The sequence below is a fragment of the Callithrix jacchus genome, chromosome 16 (genome assembly GCF_049354715.1).
Source record: "Callithrix jacchus isolate 240 chromosome 16, calJac240_pri, whole genome shotgun sequence".
NCBI classification, from domain to species: Eukaryota; Metazoa; Chordata; class Mammalia; order Primates; family Cebidae; genus Callithrix; species Callithrix jacchus.
The window spans coordinates 40,542,514-40,565,979 of record NC_133517.1 but is presented as its reverse complement, the minus strand read 5'-3'; the positions used below and the strand labels follow the sequence as shown (position 1 = coordinate 40,565,979).

At 37.1% G+C, this 23,466-nt stretch overlaps 1 protein-coding gene across 3 annotated transcripts in view; it reads left to right on the top strand.

Annotated features, from left to right (window-relative positions):
* CPNE3 (copine 3) overlaps positions 1 to 23,466 on the top strand; it is a 71,222-nt gene that overhangs the window by 7,203 nt on the left and 40,553 nt on the right. For 2 of the 3 annotated variants that reach the window (XM_054246781.2, XM_008982860.5), the window contains exons 2-7: positions 7,760 to 7,901; positions 8,170 to 8,349; positions 10,350 to 10,424; positions 11,688 to 11,759; positions 16,643 to 16,726; positions 19,189 to 19,278. In XM_054246781.2, coding sequence (XP_054102756.1) covers positions 7,770 to 7,901; positions 8,170 to 8,349; positions 10,350 to 10,424; positions 11,688 to 11,759; positions 16,643 to 16,726; positions 19,189 to 19,278 — 633 coding nt within the window. In that variant the 5' untranslated portion in view covers positions 7,760 to 7,769. Of the gene's footprint in view, positions 1 to 6,245; positions 6,312 to 7,759; positions 7,902 to 8,169; positions 8,350 to 10,349; positions 10,425 to 11,687; positions 11,760 to 16,642; positions 16,727 to 19,188; positions 19,279 to 23,466 lie in introns of all 3 variants that reach the window. The other variant, XM_035276509.3, reaches the window with a different exon arrangement.

Genomic DNA, 23,466 nt, shown 5'->3' with positions numbered 1-23,466 from the left:
AGGAACTGCTGTGAGGGAAATAAAGTATAAACCATTTCAGTTCTTCCATTCTTTGGGAAGCTTTTGTTATTCTGATTACATTTATTTAAGAACCACGTAAATAGTTGTAGCCTCAGTATTAACCTTGTAATTTTAAAGATCCTATTTTATTAATTTGTGTCAGGCTGAGTATTACTTTTGATATTAGCAAGCCATAAGGAAATTATTAGAGAATATTGCCGTTATACTAAGTAACTTTTTTTGATATTGTTTTTAATTGAAAAATCATAATTGTATACTTGTATAGGGTTTATTTATTTTTACTAATGCTATTTTTACTTAACAGTTAAGTAACTATTAATTAGAGGCTTTAGTACCCTGAAGGCATTTTGGCATAAGGGGAAAATACCTAAGTATTTTCCACCAAAATGCTGTAGTGCTGACACTTACTAGCTTTGTGATCCCATGTGAGTAATTTCATCTTTTTGAAGACATTTGTATTTTGTTCTAATAGATATTATGCGTTGTTTTGAAAATTAACGATTTGCTGAAAATTATCAACATTCTGGGTCAATCAAGTCAGACACTGGAGTGCTTTATTTATAGTCATACCTATGACATATGGACCTTTCACCATGTAGTAATCATTATCCTGCCTAACTCTCAGAGTTTTTGTAAAGTTCAGAAGATAATATATTATTTGGAAGCACTTTGAAAATTGTAAAAAAAAAAAACAACAAAATCTGTCTAGTTATATGGAATTATTATCTTTCTTTCCTCTTATTCTTTCGCTCCCCACTCTCTTACTCTCTACCCTTAAATGTAAAGGTGAATAAAACTTTGGGAGGCCGAGATCGGTGGATCACGAGGTCGAGAGATCGAGACCATCCCGGTCAACATGGTGAAACCCCGTCTCTACTAAAAATACAAAAAATTAGCTGGGCATGGTGGCGCGTGCCTGTTATCCTAGCTACTCGGGAGGCTGAGGCAGGAGAATTGCCTGAACCCAGGAGGCGGAGATTGCGGTGACCCGAGATCCCGCCATTGCACTCCAGCCTGGGTAACAAGGGTGAAACTCCATCTCAAAAAAAAAAAAAAAAAAAAGGTGAATAAAAAAATCCAGTAGTCAGTAGCAACAAGAATACAAATTCTTTTATAGTGGAGTATAGTTTTAATCCTCAGTAAAAGTAGAAATCTCTGGGGACCGTCTCCAGCTCCAAGAGCACTTTGATTGTTCCCTGCCTATACCACACAATTTTATATTCTTGTATATTATTTCTATGTATATATAGGTAGCTAAGTAGCTAAGTATTTATTTCATTTTTGTCTCCTCCCCAACCCCCACTTTTGGAACACCCAGAAAGTATTCAATAAGTAATTCTTTTATGAATGGATTGTCCCAATTTTATTATAATGAGCTACAAGCTTATCTGTTGCTGTATAGTGTCCCTGCTGTCCTTAGCAAAATAATGGATTTACAGTAATAAATACACTTGCTAATTGGACCTGGGAACTCTCAGAAATGTAGCAGCTTTTGGATTTATAGCCATAGTACCTGCTCTGCCAGTTTTTTTTTTTTTTAATAGGGGAACATTTATTACTGTTTTGTGCAACACAGTTTGAGAAACACTGCCAAGGGTGTTTATTACTGATGTTGCTGGGCTGGTTCCAGCTGACCCAAGGTTGCCCTTGCTTGCTTTCAGTAGCAGTCAGGCAGAATGTACTGCGGAATAGCAGTTAGTGAATCATGGTATTAGAAAGAGAAGGAAATTATGAGAATTTTTTACAGTAGACCAGTCTCTTCATTTTTCAGCGGAAGACTGAAGGAACTTTACTAAAGATATTAGTAATTCTAATATCTCCTTCACAATTGTTTTAGGACACATTATGAGACATGGGCCTGCACTCCCCTCACCCGCGTACCTTATCTGTAGTCAAGGCTATTTTGCCAAATCAATTTTATGTAAATCCTCAAAATTATTATTGTTTCAAGAAACTCTTCATAAATAAGGATGAGAAAGTTGCTTTATGTCTGCTACTTAGTAATAAGCCATCTATTCTGAGACAATTAAAATCTCCTAGTCATTAGTAAAATAATTGCTACAATTCATGGAGTGTCTGTTACATGTTGAACATGCCACAAACCTACAATTGTCAGGGTTTATATTAATTTTATTTTTCTCTTAACCTTATTTACATTGAAGGACTAGTGTCAGGGTTTTTTAATATCCTCATTTTATAGATGAGGAAATTGAAGTTCAGATAGATAATTTGGCAGAGGTGACACATCCAAATTAGTGGTGGGAAAGAAATTTGAACCACCCATACTGACTCCAAAGTTATTGCTCTTTCTGCTACAAATAACCTGTGTCAGATATTATGCTTCAGGAAGAAGAGGAAGTGGTAAAATATGGTCGCTGTCCACAGCCCACAGTACATAGATGAAATGATGAGCCACAAATACAAGTAACCATAGTGGAAAGAAAATGGAATCAGTGCCCTAACAGTATTAGGGGTATCAGCAACAGCTGTATGGAGGAAGTACCATTTGAAGAGGTTTATTTTGTGTTTGTTTTTTGTTTTGTTTTGTTTTTGAGACAAAGTCTCACTCTGACACCCAGGCTGGAGTGCAGTGACGCCATCTCGGCTCACTGCAACCTTCGCCTCCTGGGTTCAAGCGACTCTCCTGCCTCAGCCTCACAAATAGCTGGGATTATAGGCACCTACCCCCACACCCAGCTAATTTTGGCATATTTAGTAAAGACGGGGTTTCATCATGTTGGCCAAGCTGAGTCTTGGACTCTAATCTCAAGTGATCCGCCTGCCTTGGACTTCCAAAGTGCTGGAATTACAGGTATGAGCCGCTGTACCTAGCCTGAAGTGGATCTTGAAGAACTTGGATGGGCAGAAGTAGCTGTTCAGGTAGACTAGGGGTCGATGTTGGCAGAGCCATGAATTCCAGGCTTAATTCATTGGACTATCACTTTTTAATCAGAAGTGATAAAATCATAATGTGAATGGAGAGAAGACGGCAGTGGAAATACCCATTGGGAGGCTATTATATTGGGCAGGTAAGAGATACAGAAGACCTGAAGTTAGGGTTGTTACTCTGGGTATGGGGAAGGGGCTGTATTTCCATGTTTGGGAGAGATTCGGGGTTCTAGTTGGCAGAATCCCTATGACATCTTTACTGAATAAATCTAAGAATAGGTTTCAGGGGGAATGGGAAAAGAGGAAGTAGATAAGACTTCAGGATTTTTCAGCCAGGGCATAGTAATAACCACTTGCCTTAAATTTCACCTATCAGGTACCGCTTTAAATATTAAGTCTTAATTCTCAGTTTCTTAGGTTTATCTCTGTTATAATAGTGATTCAGAACATCAGGGTAACTGGAAGAATATTTGATATGTTTGATATTTCTGGGGATTATTTGCATTTTGGAAGAGGTGTTTGGGTCAAATTATTGACCCAATACTATAATTTTTGTATTTGATATGTTTGATATTTCTGGGGATTATTTGCATTTCGGAAGAGGTGTTTGGGTCAAATTATTGACCCAATACCTACTATAAGTAGTCTGTACAGTGGAGAATCCTAGGGATTATTTGTGTTTTCTATCATCCTGCTCTTTAGGGAGTAAAATACTACATAGAATTATTCTTTAGTTGCTCATTCATTCTTTGCCAGGTCACTTATCCTAGCCAAATCTTTCATGCTAAAAGAGTATAAAACATTTGTTTTCTCTCATTATATATTTTGTTTGTTTGTTTTGAGACAGGGTCTTGCTCTGTCACCACGCTGCAGTGCATAGCTTACTGCAGCCTTCAACTCCTGGGCTTCATAAGCCTCGTGCCTTAGCCTACCGAATAGCTGGGACTACAGGTGCGTGCCACCCTGGCTGGCTAATTTTTTTTTTTTTGAGACTGAGTTTTGCTCTGTCACCCAGGCTGGAGTGCGATGGCACAATCTAGGCTCACTGAAACCTCCACCTCCCAGGTTCAAGTGATTCTCCTGCCTCAGCCTCCCAAGTAGCTGTGACTACAGGCATGTGCCACCACGCCTGGCTAATTTTTGTATTTTTAGTAGAGACAGGGTTTCACCATGTTGGCCAGGCTTGTCTCAAATTCCTGACCTGAGGTGATCCACCTGCCTCAACTTCCCAAAGTGCTGGGATTACAGGTATGAGCCACTGCACCCGGCCTAGATTTTTTGTGGAGATGAGGTCTCTGTTGCTCAGGCTGGTCTTGAACTCCTGGGCTTAAGCAATTCTATTGCCTCAGTCTCCCAAAGTGCTGGGATTACAGGTGTGAACCACTATGCCCAGCTCCCATTATAATTTTCGGATAAAGTATGCTATTGCACTTTTATGTATATCACGTAGTGGATAATTACATTAAAAGGAAATGAAAAGGGCATCTTCATGAAAATTACTGTTAGCAAGATTCCAGACCCTAGTGTTTATGTAATTTCTTCCATTTGCCATTTAGCCATAATGGGTTTCAGGATAAAATTGAGGCCACAGTCAGAGTCATTTTCAGAGGGGAATGATGCTAATAGAGGAAATTTGTTTCCTGGCAGCAATGCAGTAGTGTAACTGTCAGCAATTTGTTAAATAATCAGCTGTGCCTGGCACGTTGTTTTTGTAGGTTTTGTATAAGCATTTTTAGGGAAAACAATAATGCTCTTCTGATATGTTGTGTCTCTTTGCTGTGAGACTGACTTCACATTTCATTCTCTTTTGAATTCTCCCCATCCTTGGAAATTGAAGACTTTTCTGCTGGCTGGTAGAGAATCCTCTACCTGTTGTTTTTTGGGAGCTTTAGCAATCATTGCTCATTCTGTATTCACCTACAGGGCACTGCTTTATGCTTGGTATGGCTGACATACAACTTATAAGACTCTAAACTACCTTATGCAAAAAAAAAAATCATACAACTAACATTTACTTTATAGATTCTGTGTCAGATACAAAAAACAGGATGCCTGGCACATGCCAGATTTACAAGTTTACTTATAGTATCTCCATTTTTAGTGATGAGGAAATCTAGGCTCAGAAAGTTGAAGTTACTTATACATGGTCACACAGCAAGTGCCAGATGCAGGGTTCAACCCAGGTGTGCATTACCCCAAATTTGATCTTGTTCCTGTACTGCAGTGATCCGTTACTATTAGTGCAATAGGAATTCAAAGGAACAACTTAGTATGGATTGGAATAATCAGGATATCATCTTGGAATAGAATAATAAAAAAATATAAAATATGGGATAGATAAGAGAGGATCAGACTCTAGAAGGAGGTAGTGATAAAATAATAATAATGATAAAAGGTGAACACTCACTGTATACTAGGCACTATTTAAATATATATATCTTATGTATATAAATATATATTATATGTGAAAAGATATCAAATATATATTATACATATAAGATATATTTATTTCTTATTTTATTTATTTATTTTTTTGAGATGGGGTCTCACTCTGTCACCCAGTTTGGAGTACAGTGGCATGATCTTGGTTCACTGCAAACTCTGCCTTCCAGTCTGAAGCAATGCTCCTACCTCAGCCTCTCGAGTAGCTGGGACCACAGGCTCATGCTACTACACCCAGCTAATTTTTGTATTTTAGTAGAGAAGAGGTTTCAGCATGTTGACCAGGCTGGTCTTGAACTCCTGACCTCAAGTGATCTGCCAGCCTTGGCCTCCCAAAATGCTGGAGTTACAGGTATGAGCTACCATGCCCAGCCACCTTTGTTTTTAAGCAAAATTTCTAGCTACTTCTAAGACTATGCAACCTACTTCATTTTTCTCAGTCTCTGTTTAGGAATCTTGGTATTGATTTTTGACATATGTTGATGGCTGCTACTGTTTTTAGAGGTCAATAGAATTATCAAAACTTTTTAGGCCCAGCACGCTGGCTTACATCTGCAATCCCAGCAGTTTGGGAGGCCAAGGCGGGTGAATCACCTGAGGTTGGGAGGTCGAGACCAGACTGACCAACATGGAGAAACCCTGTCTCTACTAAAAATACAAAAAATTAGTCGGGCGTAGTGACACATGCCTGTAATCCCAGCTACTTGGGAGGCTGAGGCAGGAGAATCACTTGAACCCAGGAGGGGTAGGTTGCAGTGAGCCAGGATCACACCATTGCACTCCAGCCTGGATAACAAGAATGTAACTTCATCTCAAAAAAAATTTTTTTTCATGAGACAGTCGTTTTTTGACATTACGAAGGGCTCTTCTAATGGTAGTCTTTGTTATTTCAGATTTGCTTAGGAATTTTATACAGCACAGGAATCCTACTGCCATATTTAAATATAACAAGATAATGGGTAAGATTTGTTTCTCTGGTCCTAGAACTTCAGCTAAATCTCAAAGTGGAGGGCAAAGGGCTTTAAATACTTCCTATTGTAAGGATGTTTGCCAGCACTTTAGGGTAGTATATACCTTCCCTCCTGCAGAAACTGCCCTAGCACCATCAACCTCCACTGGCTAAGTGGACATCCAGATGGGAAATGGAATGCCTGGTTCCTTTTCTTGGTAACATCTGCAGCCACTTTCATTCCCTGGGTTTAAGGATGAAGGCAGTTCGCCCGAAATACTGCATTATTTCTCAAGTCCAGCCCCCAACATGAGGTCCACCCTATTCCCAGTCTTTTTCATATATTGGTGGGAGACTGGGAAAGGAGGGGTCTATGGAAGTTAAGCTAACCCCTGGTATTTCTTAGCAAGTCATAAGGGAAGATAGGCCACACCTTCTCTCTGTAGAACAGTAGGCTTGCCAACCTTGTCTACATGTTAAAATTGTCTAAGAGCCGATGTCCAAGTCGTACCCTAACCCAGTTAAAATCTTTTTAAATGGGACTCTGGCATCAGTAGCTTTGAAAGCTCCCCCAGATGATTCCAGGAAGCAGCCAATATTGAGAACCACTGCTACAAAATATTGGGAGCTGGGGATAGAGTGGAGGGAAAAGGGAGCTTTGGGGGCTTTTGGTTTTAACTAAAAAAAAAATCTTTGAAAAAAGAAAATATCCCACTCAGCATCTTGTTAAATAAACAAAATACAAGTAAGGTTGTCACTTAATCTGTTTTGTAGCATAATGCTCTGTGTACCTTTAAATGAAGGATCATACTTGGAGTTTTTCTGAATGATAAAATTTATAGTAAGGTGAAAAGAAGATTAGTTTTTTTATTTGTTTGTTTTTTCCAGACAGAGTCTTTGTTGCCCAGGCTGGAGTACAGTGGCACAATTATAGCTCGCTACAGGCTCAATCTCTTGGGTTCAAGCTATCCCCTTGCCTCAGCCTTCCTAGTAGTTGGGATTAGAGGCACACGCCACCACGCTTGGCTAATTTTTTTTTATTTTTAGTAGAGACAAAGTCTTGATGTATTACCCAGGATGGTCTCAAATTCCTAAGCTCTAGCCGTCCTCCTGCTTCAGCCTCCCAAAGTGTTGGGATTACAGATTACAGGCGTGAGTCACTGAGCCTGGCCAAGAAGATTAGTATGTCTTATTGGCCATCCTAAAGGCTGCATTTTGCTGTCATTCAGTAAGTTAATTTTATCCTAGCAAGAGAATCTGATGGAGGCAATATCATTGGAATGAGTTAATAGAGGCCTACATCCTGAGGAGGCACATAGAACAGTCTGATTCTAGCAAGTACGCTCTATAAGCCTATTGTGACAGCTGGTTTTAAGAATTCACCTATTTTTGTTAGGAATGAGTGTGCTTCTTAAAGGCATCATTTTACTTGCTTTCTCTTTGTATTGATTTTCTCAGAGCTCAAGACATGGCTGCCCAGTGTGTCACGAAGGTGGAGCTGAATATTTCCTGTGCCAATCTTTTGGATAAAGATGTAGGGTCAAAGTCAGACCCTTTATGTGTGTTATTTTTGAATACAAGTGGTCAACAGTGGTATGAGGTAATGTTAAATACTTTAGCCAGGAAGTAATCTGAACTACCTTTTAATAATCTGAAGAGGGTTTTTTTTTTAATGTTAAAAATAATACTATCCCATCTATTAATGGAGTTTTTTGTGAAAGTTTGTCCTTGATTGTAGAATTTTTCATACACATATAGAAACTTCCTTTAGTTGTCATGCCTGTGTTTATGTTTAATACATGTGTATGTGAAAATCCAAGTGCACCTTTGATCTGAAGAAACTTTTTTGTTTCTGGGGATGGGTGTAGGTTGAGCGCACAGAAAGAATTAAGAATTGCTTGAATCCTCAGTTTTCCAAGACATTTATTATTGATTACTACTTTGAAGTGGTTCAGAAATTGAAATTTGGGGTTTATGACATCGACAACAAAACTATTGAGCTGAGTGACGATGACTTCTTAGGGGAATGTGAATGTACCCTTGGACAAGTAAGTATAAATAGCCACTGTACTCTATTTTGTCTAAATTTCAGTCAATGAATTGGGTGTTTTCGGTAAGCATCATTTGCTTTTTAAAGTTGAAAAGCATTTAATCCTTTAAAGACAGTTTATATATTAACATGATTGGCTTGAACATTGTGGAATTCATCTTATATTTTGTATGGGCAGTAACGATGTATTTCTGGAAAAACCTATTAATTCTTTTGTGTAAGGGATGCTTCATGAGGCATTTCAGTAAAACACCCCAACTTTAGCTGCCACAGAGTTCTCTATGGTTTCGTTATGTTCAAGTCATAAGTGCTATAAAGATAACAGCAACTTCTCTGATGTTCTAACTAGTGAGACTGGTATCCCCTGACTCCCAATGCCCCAACACTACCCACTTTACCTGGCTTGCTCTTACTCAACCTTATTCCCCCATAAACCTTCTCTGACCCTCTATATTAGTTTGGAACCCTTTTCTGAGCTCACTTGGTACTGTGTAGTACATCTCAGCATACTTTTTAATAGTTGCTTAATTATCTGTCTTCCCAGTATATGACATTTGGTCAAGGTAGGGATGTGTCTCATGGCTCACCATTTGGCTCCTAGGTTAATATGATTTATAAGGAGAGATTATAAAGACTGAAGAAGGTTTTAGGTGGGAAGAGTAATTCTTTTTTAATATGTGACATTTGTCAATTCCGTATGTCTTTTATAAGTTTTATTTTTCAGGGTTGAATTGTTTGGAGATTATGGTATTTTCTGTATCTTAAAAACAATATGAAACTGATCAGTTTTTTAAAATTTTAATAAATAATATCAAAGAAAAAATTAAGGAATTATTCCTTTTATGGGGGAAAAATCCCAGTGTAGCTAAAATTTCTATGAATCTGTGAGATATATCAGAGGTATATCTATTTGAAAGAACCTAGGTATACTATATTCCTTCAAGCAATATGAGATTTTATGGGAGTTAAATATTGAAGTTGGTGTGTCAATAGAAAAATTGAATCCTTTTTGTTTTTTATTTTTTGAGACAGGATCTCACTCAGTTACCCAGGCTGGAGTGCAGTAGCTTGATCACAGCTCGCTGCAGCCTTGACCTCCCAGATTCAAGTGATCCTCCCATCTCAGCCTCCCATAGGCACATGCCTCTGCACCTTGCTAATTTTTGTATATTTTTGTAGAGACGGGTTTTGCCATGTTGCCGAGGCTAGTCTTGAACTCGTGGGCTCAAGCAGTTCCTCCCACCCTAGCCTCCCAAAGGGTGAGATTATAAGTGTGAGCCACTGCATCTGGCCTTGAATCTCATTTATTGAGTGTTCTGAAGCCCACCTTTTACCTAGAAGGTTTCAGCTAAGTGATTTATTTATGCAATGAGAATCCAGTCCTCTTTTTCCATTACGAGGAACAATTTAAACTTTGACATACACAGGAGGTTAGGAAACTAGTGAATAGGGAGATCGTATCTGCCAGGGTTGAATTGGCAAGTTTTTTCCTTGGAAGTTTTTTCCAGTGGGTTTTAAATATGTTGATGAATTTTAAATGTCTTCACAATCTCTAAATCTTTAAAAAACCAACTTAATTTTCTATTTTTTTTTTTTTTTGAAATGGGGTTTCCCTCTGTCCCCCATGCTGGAGTACAGAGGAGAGATCTCGGCTCACTGCAACCTCTGCCTCCTAGGTTCAAGGAATTCTCCTCAATCAGCCTTCTGAGTAGCTGGGACTTCAAGCAGACACCACCACACCAGCTAATTTTTGTTATTTTTAGTCGAGGCGGGTTTTCACTGTATTGGTCAGGCTGCTCTAGAACTCCTGACCTTGTGATCTGCTGGCCTCCCAAAGTGCTGGGATTACAGGCGTGAGCCACTGAGCCCGGCTCATGCTTCTATTTCTACTGACTTGAAGTGAACCTCATACTCAGTCTTTTTTTGCTGAAACTATTTTCATTTAAAAATTCATAGGATGAAGGGAAATGACTCTGTATCACTTTCTAATTCTAACAGATTGTTTCCAGTAAGAAGCTAACTCGACCACTGATGCTGAAAAATGGCAGACCTGCAGGAAATGGGAGCATTACGGTAAAAATAAGATAGCTGTCTTTTGTCTCAGAAGATTTGGCATAATAGGGCATGCCAAAACTGTGCATACTAGACAACTATTCTACAGCCATGCTTTGTCACTCAATCTTGAATGTTGTATTCTATCCACCTTGTCTTGTAGTGATCACAAATGGGAAATGTATTGTGCAAACAAGGAGAAACATGCAGTGTGGCAGTCCCTTCTTTCAGTTTTTTTAGTTGCCCATAAAGGTCAAGTGCACGTGGGTGATACCTGCCCCTCCTCTGTGGAAGTGTCAATTCTTATGTTAGAGAGAAACTGCTTAATAATCTGGATCAATTTGGTTCTCTACTGGGGAAACATAGTCCTCTCAACGTGACAGAAATTTTTCCTAGTGGATTTTATTCCAGAGGGATGTTATATTATGATATGGCCATTGAACCTATAAACTCTTTACCATTATTTATTGTGCTTGTTCTCTGCTGCCTATCCTCCTACCTAAGCTTTTCATTGCTGACTACTGGCTCCGAGCAAATGAACATATGCTTTATTACATTTCACGTTTCCAATTATATAATGCCAAGCCTGTAAACCTTATCTTCTAGAGTGTTGCCTGGAGTGATAGTATTTTAACTTTAGCTCCCTCTGAGAATGTAAGGGTAGCTCCCTGAGAGAGCTATGTTTCAAGATTATTGTGATTATCAAATACATTTCTCTGAGCAGCTGGTTGGCTCTAGTTTAGATTTCCAAAGGCATAAGAATGTCCAGGGGTGTTGATTTTTGTGGGAAAGAGAATATTATCAGTAGTTAGCATCCTTGCTGTAGAGCATGAGAGACTGATACTTATTTTTAAGTAGAAAGAATCTTTCAGTTACACTGGATGAAAAACATTGATCTGATAATTTCAACTTATAGAGTGTTCTAGGTATGATTTATTCATGCTTCTCAGTGTTTAGGGAACTTTAGCAAGTGTTTTGCAGAGGATATTCTCAGTCTTCTGGGGTTTTGATGTTTCCCTTGGATGGGGAAGATCCAGTTTGGGCAACCACATTTCAAAAGACATTGCTAAATGCAGACCTGGGCATTTTTGGGAAAATCTTTATTTCATACACATAAAATAAATAATGTTAGATCTTTCTTAATTATGCCATTTTCTTATGAAACATTTTAGAATTCATTTGTATTAGTGTAGGCTTTATATTAGGTAACAGAATAAATCAGTGCTTAGGAGTATATCAGAATTCCTAAAACATATTTCTTTCACTTATCTTGTCTACTCATAGATTTCAGCTGAAGAAATAAAAGATAACAGAGTGGTCCTGTTTGAAATGGCAGCCAGAAAACTGGATAATAAGGTGGGTAGACTGTGCAGACTTCAACAAGGATGTTGTGCTTTGCTTCTTTCTTATGAGAAAATAAAAATGCAGTTAATATCGTGAACTCCATCTTCTGAACATCACATAGGGTACTAGTTACTTCCAAATTTTGCATGTGTGTGTGTATATATGTTTAAACAGAACCCATTTCTCTTCACCTCTTTCATCTAGATGTGGCTCTTTCATGCAGAGCCACCTCATGCCTGTAATCCAGCACTTTGGGAGGCCAAGGTGGGCAGATCACTTCAGCTCAGAAGTTTGACACCAGCCTGGGTGACATGGCAAAACCCCATCTCTACAAAAAATATGAAAATTACCTGGGCATGGTGGCATGTGCCTGCAGTTTCATGTGAGTTGGGAGGATTGCCTGAGCCCAGGAAGTCAAGACTGCAGTAAGCAGCAATCACACATTCTCGCCTGTGTCTGTCTCAAGAAAAAAAAAAAACATAAAGAAAACATTTTAGACTATAGGCTGGGGACATTTTTTTTAATTGTGGAAAAATTTAAATATATACAGAAACAGGAAACTATTTAAAAATAATTTCATGTTCCTATCACCTATCTTCCACAATTATAACTCATGGCGAATTTTGTTTAATCTCTACCGTTATCTACTTTCTCTCCTCCCAGACTTCATATCATTTCATCCATGAATATGTTTATGTATCTCCGAAGATACTTTAAGCAATTACATATTTAAAGTGTTTCTAAAGTCTTTATAAATCTGTACATTTCTTCCTTCCTTTTACTTCTTTCTCCCCTTCCTCCCTCCCCTCTCTCTTTTCTATCTATTCTTCCATTCATTCATGGAATTTATTCAATGGAGAAAACTGATTTCTTTGTCCTGCAGAAGTTTCCACATTGAAGTTGGGCACAGGTGATGTGCACTCGCAGTCCCAGCTCCTCAGGAGGCTGAGGCAGGAAGATGGCTTGATCCCAGGAGTTCAAGTCTGTAGTGCACTATAATTACAAGACTCTGTCTTTAAAAAAAAATTTTTTTTTAAAGAATTTTCCATATTCTGCGATGGCTAAATAAATCCTGTGGTGTCATTTAACATGTTTCTTTTTCTACTTTTGTTTTCTGATTTTTGTAAACTGGCAATTGAATCTAGAAGTATAATCTAATGGTATTTTTAATTGTTAGCAAGACAGTTTCATTGCTGGTGGCATGCAATTCCATCAGGAGGCTCACACTAACTTGTGTGTTTTGGGGATGTTAGTGATCGTTGATGGTAACTACCTGGGTTTATTATTAAGAGCCTGTAAAATAGTGATATCATCACTCTATCATAGCTTTTGCTTCTTAGCAAGAATGTTTGTATAGAGATAAACTTTTCCACATTAGGTATTTATTTACTTTGTCATACAGTTTATATAGGAAAGGCAAGTTAAAATATTTGAGTTTTCTTCCATATTTACCATTTTTCAAAATTATGAGTTGGTTCCCTAGCATCCCCTAAATGTGATAGTGAAGTTTTTTGTTTGTTCTGTTTTAGAATTGCTGTAAAGTAATAGATTTAAATATTAATAACTGCAATGGATTACTTCTCATAGATGTCTAAATTATTCCAGCTTTGGCCTGAGGGAACCCCTTTAAGTTTGTTCATGAGACCATTTGGCAAAACTCCAGGATTGTTTGGATAGTTTATTTGCTGTGTGGAATGACGAGAGATTCAAAGACTTCTTTTTGAAGTTCTTTTTGTCTTTAATAAGTCATGTTCCAGGCTTTTAAAATCTAGTTTCTGCCTCAGACTGGCAAATTAAAAGGAATCTTACTTCATTTTGGTGGAATTGTTATTTAGAGACCACAGTCCAGTGCTAAGGGTACTCACTGTTGTGTGTTATTATCATTCATGGTTTCTAGGGCTCTTCAGTGGACAGATACAGAAAATACCTTTTTTTTTTAAGAAAATCTAAATTGTAAAATTACACAACTATTTCCAATTCAAATATAGAATTACTAGCTCTGCATGGTGGCTCACGCCTGTAATCCCAGCACTCTGGGAGGCGGGTAGATCACTTGAGGACAGGAGTTCAAGATCAGCTTGGTGAACATGGTAAATCCTGTCTCTGCTAAGAATACAAAAATTAGTCGGGCATGGTAGCACACACCTGTAGTCCCAACTACTCAAGAGGCTGAGGCATGAGAACTGCTTGAACCCAGGAGGGGGAGGTTACAGTGAGCCCAGATCTTACCGCTGCAATCCACCATGGGTGACATCTCAAAAAACACAAAACAACAGCAACAACAAAAATGCATAGGATTACAGAATTTTATATTGATACCTCATTTCTCTTGATTGCTAAAGATATTAACATAACTGCTTATCTGTTTTGTCTCATAATATATAATCATATAATATATATTAGTTTTAGAAGAAAATATCAATATTATTATTAACGATGTTTTTACTGGAAACAGTTTGCACTTTCTTTGAAGTTCTTTTTGTCTTTAAGGTGTATATATTCCGCTTTTATATAGTCACATTCTTATTATTTAGAGAAATGATTCTTTTGTGTGGTTATGCTGACACTAGTTTCATTTTGCTTTTGATATTTAGGGATTGCTTTTTAAAAAAACATTTTAATTTTGTTTTATAATCACATAAAAGATTACATGTCTCAAAAATCTAAAACAAGGTGTTTAAGAAATTTATCTTCTCTCCCTGTCTACCTTGCTTCCCCTTTCCTTCACATAGATAATAATTTTTTAAAAGTTGTGTTTTGGCCAGGCGGGTGGCTCACGCCTGTAATCCCAGCACTTTGGGAGGCTGAGGCAAGCAGATCACGAGGTCAGGAGTTCGAGACCAGCTTGACCAAATGGTGAAACTCCATCTCCACTAACAATAAAAAATTAGCCAGGTGTGGTGGCGCATGCCTGTAATTCCAGCTACTCGGAAGACTGAGTCAGGAGAATTGCTTGAACCCAGGAGGCGGAGGTTGCTATGAGCCAAGGTTGTGCCACTGCACTCCAGCCTGGGTGACAGCGAGACTCCATATCAAAAAAAAAAGTTATGTTTTATATTTTTTATAATTTAATCATTCAGTTTCTTAAATATCTAAGGATTTGTGTGTGTGTGTATGTATACTCATCTATGTGTTCATATATAAGTATGTATGTGTATATTTGTATTTATATTCCCTACCCCCAGCCCTTGCATAAGTGTAGCATACTAGATGTACACTTTCCTCCACGTTGCTTCTTTTACTTAATATATCCTTGAGATCAGAGCCAGGGAGTTTAATTCTTGTTTTAGTTCTAATACTGACAACTTAATGAACTTTCAAACAAGTACTGTTTTTTTGGCCTTCAAAATGATAACAAGGATATTCTGCATTTTCCATAGGATTATTTTTAAGGTAAGTCACACAGGGTATGTTAGTATGTTTTTTAAAAGTACACTTCTCTCTGTTATATTGCTGTTTTTAGGTTTATTAAATGGGACATGGAGAGGTTTATTTCATTCACTTAAGATTCTTCTTAAAGTTAAACACATAGTCTTTGTGTTTATATTTTTGACTATCAAATATTTTATTTGCTTGACATTAAACTTTGTGTTTAAGAGAGAAAATTATTTTAGTTCTTAATTTAATACTGTGGTTAATTCAGGACTAAAGCAATCTTCAGCTTAGGGATGTATCTGCATGTATTTCTGTGGGATTAACAAGTGTTCTTTCATTTTCAAAAATAACAAGTCATATATGTTAAGGAATATGCAAATTTCAAAATGAAGATACATGAAAATGAGAAAAAAAATATCCATAGTCTTACCACCTGAGTTTAACCTCTGTGAGTGATTCCTGCATTTTTCCAGAATTTTATCTCTCTGTATGTGTGTGAATGTGTATGTATTAAGGATTGTGATAAGGGTATTTTTGAGCACTTAGTGTACATGAGCATCATATAGAAGTTCTGTGGTGAATTACAGAGGAAATAAAAGATGTGCCCTTAATGTGTTTCTATTATGTGTTCCACTTATCTACCTCTGGTCATTTGTGTATGTAAAAAAAACGTGTGGTATTGGTGAAGGAGTTTTGGACATAGAAGGGTGAGATACGAAGTTAAGGCCTGCATCCATCAGTAAGTTGGATATGTGATCTTGGGGAAAAATCATTAACTCCTCTGAATCTGTTTTTCTCACTGATAACTGCCCTGCCTCCATTAGAGTTGGTGTGACTAATGTTTGTGATATCATTTATATAAAACTACTCAGTGATAGGTGAATGAAAATGGTTAAAGGTAAAAATAAGCCAAAAACAGATCTTATGGTACATTTGACCACAGTATTTTAAAACTGTCATGTTTTTGAGAAGTAAGGGTATGATATACAGGATTATGAGCATTTATTACAAGCGCTTTGATAATTCTCCCTAGTAGACTTCAGTAAGTTTATAAGTTAGTGAGAAAGGTGATGGGGCTGGGTGCAGTGGCTCAAGCCTGTAATCCCAGCACTTTGGGAGGCTGAGGCGGGTGGATCACGAGGTCAAGAGATCGAGACCATCCTGGTCAACATGGTGAAACCCTGTCTCAACTAAAAATACAAAAAATTAGCTGGGCATGGTGGTGTGTGCCTGTCATCCCAGCTGCTCAGGAGGCTGAGGCAGGAGAATTGCCCGAACCCAGGAGGCGGAGGTTGTGGTGAGCCGCGATCGCGCCATTGCACTCCAGCCTGGGTAACAAGAGCGAAACTCTGTCTCAAAAAAAAAAAAAAAGGAAAGAAAAGAAAGGTGATGGGTTGTGTATATACTACCAACACTATAGAGTTAGACTTCAGGTGGTTGCCAACACGTATAAAGTGTGGTCACACATGGTTTCATGGGTTCAGAGAATAAATGCTTTTTATTGTTTGTTTTAAATGTAGGATCTTTTTGGAAAGTCAGATCCATACCTGGAATTTCACAAGCAGACATCTGATGGAAACTGGCTAATGGTTCATCGGACAGAGGTGAATATTTGGATTTGAAAAGCAGAGTGGAGGTGTTCTTTGGAATTATCATAATCTGAATTTTTAAAAGTTTATATTTATAAAAATATCAATCGGAGTTTGGACTTACATATAGCCCAGTCACAAGATCACCATGTTTACGTTTTTTTCTTTCAATGAGGAGCTGCTACCATACTTTATGATTTATATTTTGAAAAATTTTAAGCCATATAAAGAACACTAAATGTATTCCTCTGCACCCCTCACCTAGATTACCAAATGAACACACCCCCACACACTTGTGGTCTTTCTTTGTCTCTCTCTGTCTCTGTTCCTCTGTCTGTCTCTCTCTCTCCCACTCTCTCTCTCTCTCTCTCACACACACACACACACACACTTAGGCACACATATATTCCTTTTGCAGAATCATCCTAATGGAGATGTAGACATCGTAACTCTTACCTTTAACTGCTACAGCAGGCCAAGTGTGGTGGTTCACACCTGTAATCCCGGCACTTTGGGAAGCCAAGGCAGGTGGATCACTTGAGGTCAGGAGCTCAAGACCAGCCTGGCCAACATGGTGAAACCCCATCTCTAGTAAAAATACAAAAATTAGGCGTGGTGCCGTGTTCCTGTAGTCCCAGCTACTCAGGAGGCTGAGGCACAAGAATTGCTTGAACCTAGGAGGTGGAGGTTACAGTAAGCTGAGATTGCACCAGTGCACTCCAGCCTGGGTGACAGAGTGAGACCCACCCCAAAATAAATAAATAAATAAGTGCTACAGCAGATATGTTTAAAGAATGGGGTATTCTATACAATTATACTTGAGAAAATTAACATTTAAGATAACTAAATGTAACATCTTTCAGTGTACCATTCATCTTCAGATTTCCTCAGTTGTCTCACATGTTTTATGTGTATTTTGTTTTGCTTTGTTTTGTCCAGAATCCAGTCAAGGGTCATGTTTTGCATTTGACTATTATATTCGCAATAGAGGACTCTTCACCCTATCTTCCTTATACCTTGGTGCCACTGAATTTCTTGAAAATCGAGACCAGAATGCCCAACATTCTGGATTCTTCTGTTTTCTTACAACTAGATCTAGATCAAACGTTTCCGTCAAGAACACTGTATGTGTGCCTTTGCTTTACATTTTCAGGAGGCTTATGGTGCCAGCCTTCCCAGCATTGATGGTGTCATGCTTGGCTACTTGGTTAAGCTGGGGACCACCAGCTCTCACCATATAAAGTCCCATTTTTTCTCCTTTGTAATGAATAAGTGATACGTGGTGTGAAAATATGAGACTGCATGAATTACCCAGCATTTCAACCAGTGGTTTTAGCATCCATTGATGATCCTTGCCTAATCAATTATTGTGTCGTAGGCAATAAAATTGTGATTTTTCAAAATCTTTTATCCTATTTACTTATATTAGAGGCATTCCTCTTTCATCTCCTCTCTCACTTTCCTTTTTAGTATCATTTTAAACTCACGGATTGTTATAACAGTGTATGCTTTGTATTTAACTCATTAATGTATTTTTGCTGCTCAGATTAATCTAAGTTTGACTAGAGAGAGCTCCTTTAAATGGCTCTGGGTTTTTCTTTTTGACCTCGTTTGTCTTTAAGCATTCTCTAAAGTTAGAGGATGTTCTCAGTTCCCCTGGTACTCTCCCTGTCCCAGAGCCAGAATGAGCCATGTCTCTTAATAAACCCTATTCCTATAACAGCGTAGTAGCATTTAGACACCGACATCTGAATGCTAAATGTGCTCATTGCTGCTGGATATCATTGCTTTGAGTCCTTTTCAGTGGACACAGCTAAGAAATGTGTATATTTGTGTTTATCTGTTTATTATGTGTGTCTATATAGTATTACAATTTTAAATTATAAATGTAGGCTTAGTTCTCCAACTCAACGCCAACACAGTGAGTTTTTTATTCCATATTTACCTTTTCTTATATCTTAATTTTCTTATTCTATAATGAAACTTTGGCTGCTAATAAAATCAGTAATCCTCTGCAATTCCTTTTTGTTTTTTAAAGACATAGTCTTGCTCTATCCCCATGATGGAATGCAGTGTCACGACCTCCACTCACTGCAACCTCTGCCTTCTGGGTTCCAGCAATTCTCCTGTTTCAGCCTCCCAAGTAGCTGGGATTATAGGTGTGCACTACCACATCTGGCTAATTTTTATATTTTTTTAGTAGAGACAGGATTTCACCATGTTGGCCAGGCTGGTCTCAAACTCCTGACCTCAGGTGATCCGCCCGTCTCTGCCTCCCAAAATGCTGGAATTACAGTTGTGAGCCACCATACCCGGCCATCCTATGCAGTTTCTAAGTGTTTCTTGTAATAAGTAGATATATTTTCCAGATAGTTTTCTTCTTTCCTCAGAATGTACCACAACTGGACAATTTACTACATTTTTCGTGTAATGAACTGGAAGTTTTTCTAACAGCTTTTTGAAACCGCATTTTATAGGTCATTAAAAACAACTTGAATCCTGTTTGGAGGCCTTTTAAGATCTCTCTTAACTCCCTGTGTTATGGAGATATGGACAAAACCATTAAGGTAATTTGAAATTTTATATATATATGTAATACATACATACAAAAATATACACATGTTCATCTATTTTTAAGATTAACATATAAGATATTATTTAAAGAAAGTAATTGATATAACAGACACCTATAGAGTTAAATTTTGTGTATAGAATAATACTAAAATAGAAAATGTCTTATGGTAAGTGACGAAGTTTGAGGAGTAGGCATGTTTGACTAATCTGTTGACCTAATGCTTAGTCAGACAGGGTAATTTCTATTTTATTCTGTAGTTTTAAAAATAAAATGTCCAGTTTAATATTTTTTCCTTTTGATAAGACTCCTCTGCTCTGCTAATAGGAACCTCGAACTGCATGATTTGCCTTTGGTATGTCTGTTGCAGATAGAAGCACATGTTACCCTAAGAACTCAGAGCTTGCTTCTATCCTTGGCAAGGGAGAGGAGTATTGATGGCATTTTTTTGCTTTATTTTCAGAATGAGATAAGTAATTAATTGAAGGCTTTTAGACGGCTTTACTTTTAGAGTTACAGGGAAGTGGAATATGCACAGGAAATAGCAGATGTCTCAGTATTTTTTTTTAATGTTTTTATTCATAGGTATTTACTAAAAAAAGTGAATGTCTAAATAAAGGAAAACTCATGGAGTGGTGTTGAGATTGAAAAATCTATACATACATACATACATGTATATATATATATGACACTTTTGTACTAGAATTATCTTTACATGATTACAGATAGAAGTCTTTTTTATGTTAAAACATCAGTAGATCAAAGGGTTTTTTTTGTTTGTTTTTCTCTTTTTTTGACAATGAATATGATAAAAGCAGTCAAGGTGATATGGAATACGTATAAGATATGGAGTAGACCACAGTTCAAGTTTTGATTTAGTCCTTTAACTGACTAAGGGATCTTGGACAGGCAACTGAACTTTTTCACATTTATTTATTTATTTTGCTTATTAGTAGGAAATTTCACCTGGATTCTTCACTTTTATAACAGAGTTAATAATTTCTACCTTGCAGAAAAGCAAAGATTAAATTAGCAAAAGTGAAAGTTTTGTAAAAATTTTGTGCCCCATTGTTACTGAAAACCTGCTTCGTTTTTGCCAGGCGTGGTGGCTCAGGCCTGTGATCCTAGCACTTTGGGAGACTGAGGAAGGTGAATTGCCTGAGCTCAGGAGTTCAAGACCAGTCTAGGCAGCATGATGAAATCCTGTCTCTACAGAAAATACAAAAGTTAGCTGGGTGTGGTGTACACACCTGTGGTCCTACCTACTCGGGAGGCTGAGGTGGGAGGATCACTTGGGCCTGGGAGGTGGAGGTCTCAGTGAGCCAAGATTACTTCACACTGCACTCCAGCCTGGGTGACTGAGCGAGACCCCATCTCAAAAAAAAAACAAAAAACAAAAAAACTGCTTCATTTCTGAGATCCATAAGAAATTGCTTCCAGTGTGTAAAGAACTTTAAAAATCAATCTAAATACTATTTACGTGGTATTTCAGACAGTAGTGAAAATCCAGGTCCGAAATAAATAGTTGAAAACTAGTTATAAAAATTATTTTTTATCATTATGCCAAATGCAGACTTTTGCTTTTCATATTAAAAATAGAACATCATTAGATGTCAGAAGGCAAGAAAACCTGGGGAAAATGTCTAAGCCATAACCATTTGATTGTGTATAATGACATGTTAACAGCAACACAGTATTTTTTAAACTTTTTTGCTCACAGTGGCCTGCTTACAGGGCTATTTTATTATAGTAAGTAAACTGATTTTCTGAGCTTTTTCTGATGAGTGTCTTCCATTTCTAAAAGTGTCTTGGTTTGTTTTTAACCATACACAACTTGGTTTGCTACATCATCACTGACTTTATTTCATTTAGTTCTGTATTTCTTTGCAATATCAGAAAGTCATACATTTGTGATTCTCTTTCTGTTTGAAAATTGCTTATAGGGATAGTAAAGAGTTTTAGAGCAGAGAATAGAGTCAGAATCCTCAGCAGTTTCTTTGCTGCAGTGTGTTATTCTAGCATGTATTATTTTTGTCAGATCAAGTAAATATGAGAAATAAATCATGCATGCTGCCACTTTGCCTAAAATGGGAATGCCTTAGTGAATGTAGTGTTGTGTGGTGTGTACATTCTCTTTCATATATACATATGCACATATGTATATATGTATAAATTTACTGTATGTTTATTATGTATATTATATGCATGTATATATGTATATTATATAATCCATTAAATGTATATGAATACATGTATATATTAAATACTTGCATATATACATATGCATATGTATATATGCATGTATTGTTATGCATGCCATTGTTTAAACAGCCCATAGCACGAGTCTTTGAATTCTTAAAAAGAGAGAAATTAAATAACACAAATCGTCTTACCTCAAACCATATTTGAACATATGCCAGCATTATAAATATCATGTCTGCCTTAAAGGGGACAAGAGAGAGCTTTTTCTATGTATTCGTTGTAGTGAGTAATCAAAACTTTTAGTTTAAAAATATTTTTTACATTTCCTGAAATTTTAACATATGAACAGTCTAAACAGACGAACAATTTTAGCCCTTCATAATGTTTATTTAAATAAAATCTTGGCCTTGTCAAAACTTAATTTTGTCTTAGCTATAAACTGGTGTTTCCTGATTGCAAATCTAAAATATAAAGTTCTGTTTTCTATAATTGAAAAATGTCTGTTTAAAAAAACATGAACTTATTAAAATAAGATACTTTGTTTTGTACCTTATTACTTCCTCTAAATAATTATGGAAATTACTAAATTTATTTTCCTTTGGCACATTAAGGAGTCATATAAAAGGCTTTTGGTTTAAAAATTGGATACTAAATAGGGCAAGAGTCAGACTGTTAGACTTGGTCAGTGGCCAAAATACCTGCAAAGCATTTTCTTAAACAAATAAAATCTCTTTCTGTTACTCAAAATTGAAATTCTCTATCTTGGCTGTTTTAATTGATTGATTGATTTTTAGTGTTCCTGAAGAATAATGAAAATACAAGTAAGGAATGAAAGACTTCCACTTATGATAAGCATTCATTTCATAGAACTGAGGGGAAAAACAGTCACTTTGCCAAGTAAACATATAAAATCCTGAGCGTTTTAGTTTGGCAGTTAATAAGTTTGAGAAGGATATTAGCAAGATAAATCTCTCTATTGGCTGATGGTAAATGCTTTCATTTTAAAGTACAGGCTGTAGGATTTCAAAGTGTCCTTAGCACAGCTTTACTTTACCTGTGTTGGTTACCACACAAGGCATACCATCTTCTAAGACTTTTTATTTAATTCCTCTTAGTTTTAGTTCTGTAAAATGGGCATCATAGTAACAGGATTCCCACTCTGTCTACCTCACAAGGTTGTTTAGAGAATGTGTACAGTGTTGTACATAACGTTTGCAGAAATGAAATCTGTTTTGATGTAAAGTACTATAAAAAAATTGGTGTTAAATGTTCACAATCATGGTCAGTTTTCAGCTTCCCTTGCTGAAAGTTTATGCCATCTAACTTTTCTCCTGCAAAGAATGTTCTAGTATTCTGGTGAATATTTACTCTGACTGCTCTGTCAAGCTGTCACGAAATTACATGCAATTCAAATACTTTCACCACTCTTTCTCCTTTCAGAGATAGAGAGTATTTAATCAAAACCAGATCTAAGACTAGAATTCACCCTGTCTCACATGGAAATAGAGTAAATATGACCCAGTGTAGATACTTCCTCAGTGGACTAGATATTCTTACCCTGGAATTGTTCTTTTCATTGTAAGAATTGTGATCTTCATAATGATGCAAATCTGGCGTCATCATATCTAACTTCTAATACAAGCCTATCCTCACCAGATCGTAGCTAATGAAATATGTTTTTCATAATTCTAAATTATCTAGGATTTAATTATATAATTTTTAGCTTCCTAGAATGTTGATTTCCTTTCTCTCTCCAGACAATGGCTTTTAGCCATTGCATAGTAATAAGGCAAAGAAGTGGATGAGAAAGAAGGTATATAACTCCATTTTGCCCTTTATCAGCACTTAGAGAAGGCATGATAGAGGAGCTGGAAATTGTTTAATGTGGAATTGAAACAGTATTTGTGTTTTTCATCTGCCTGTGTTCGGTCTCAGATCCCCATTCTGAGGATACCTGGGGTTTGAAAGGGTTTCACTATTG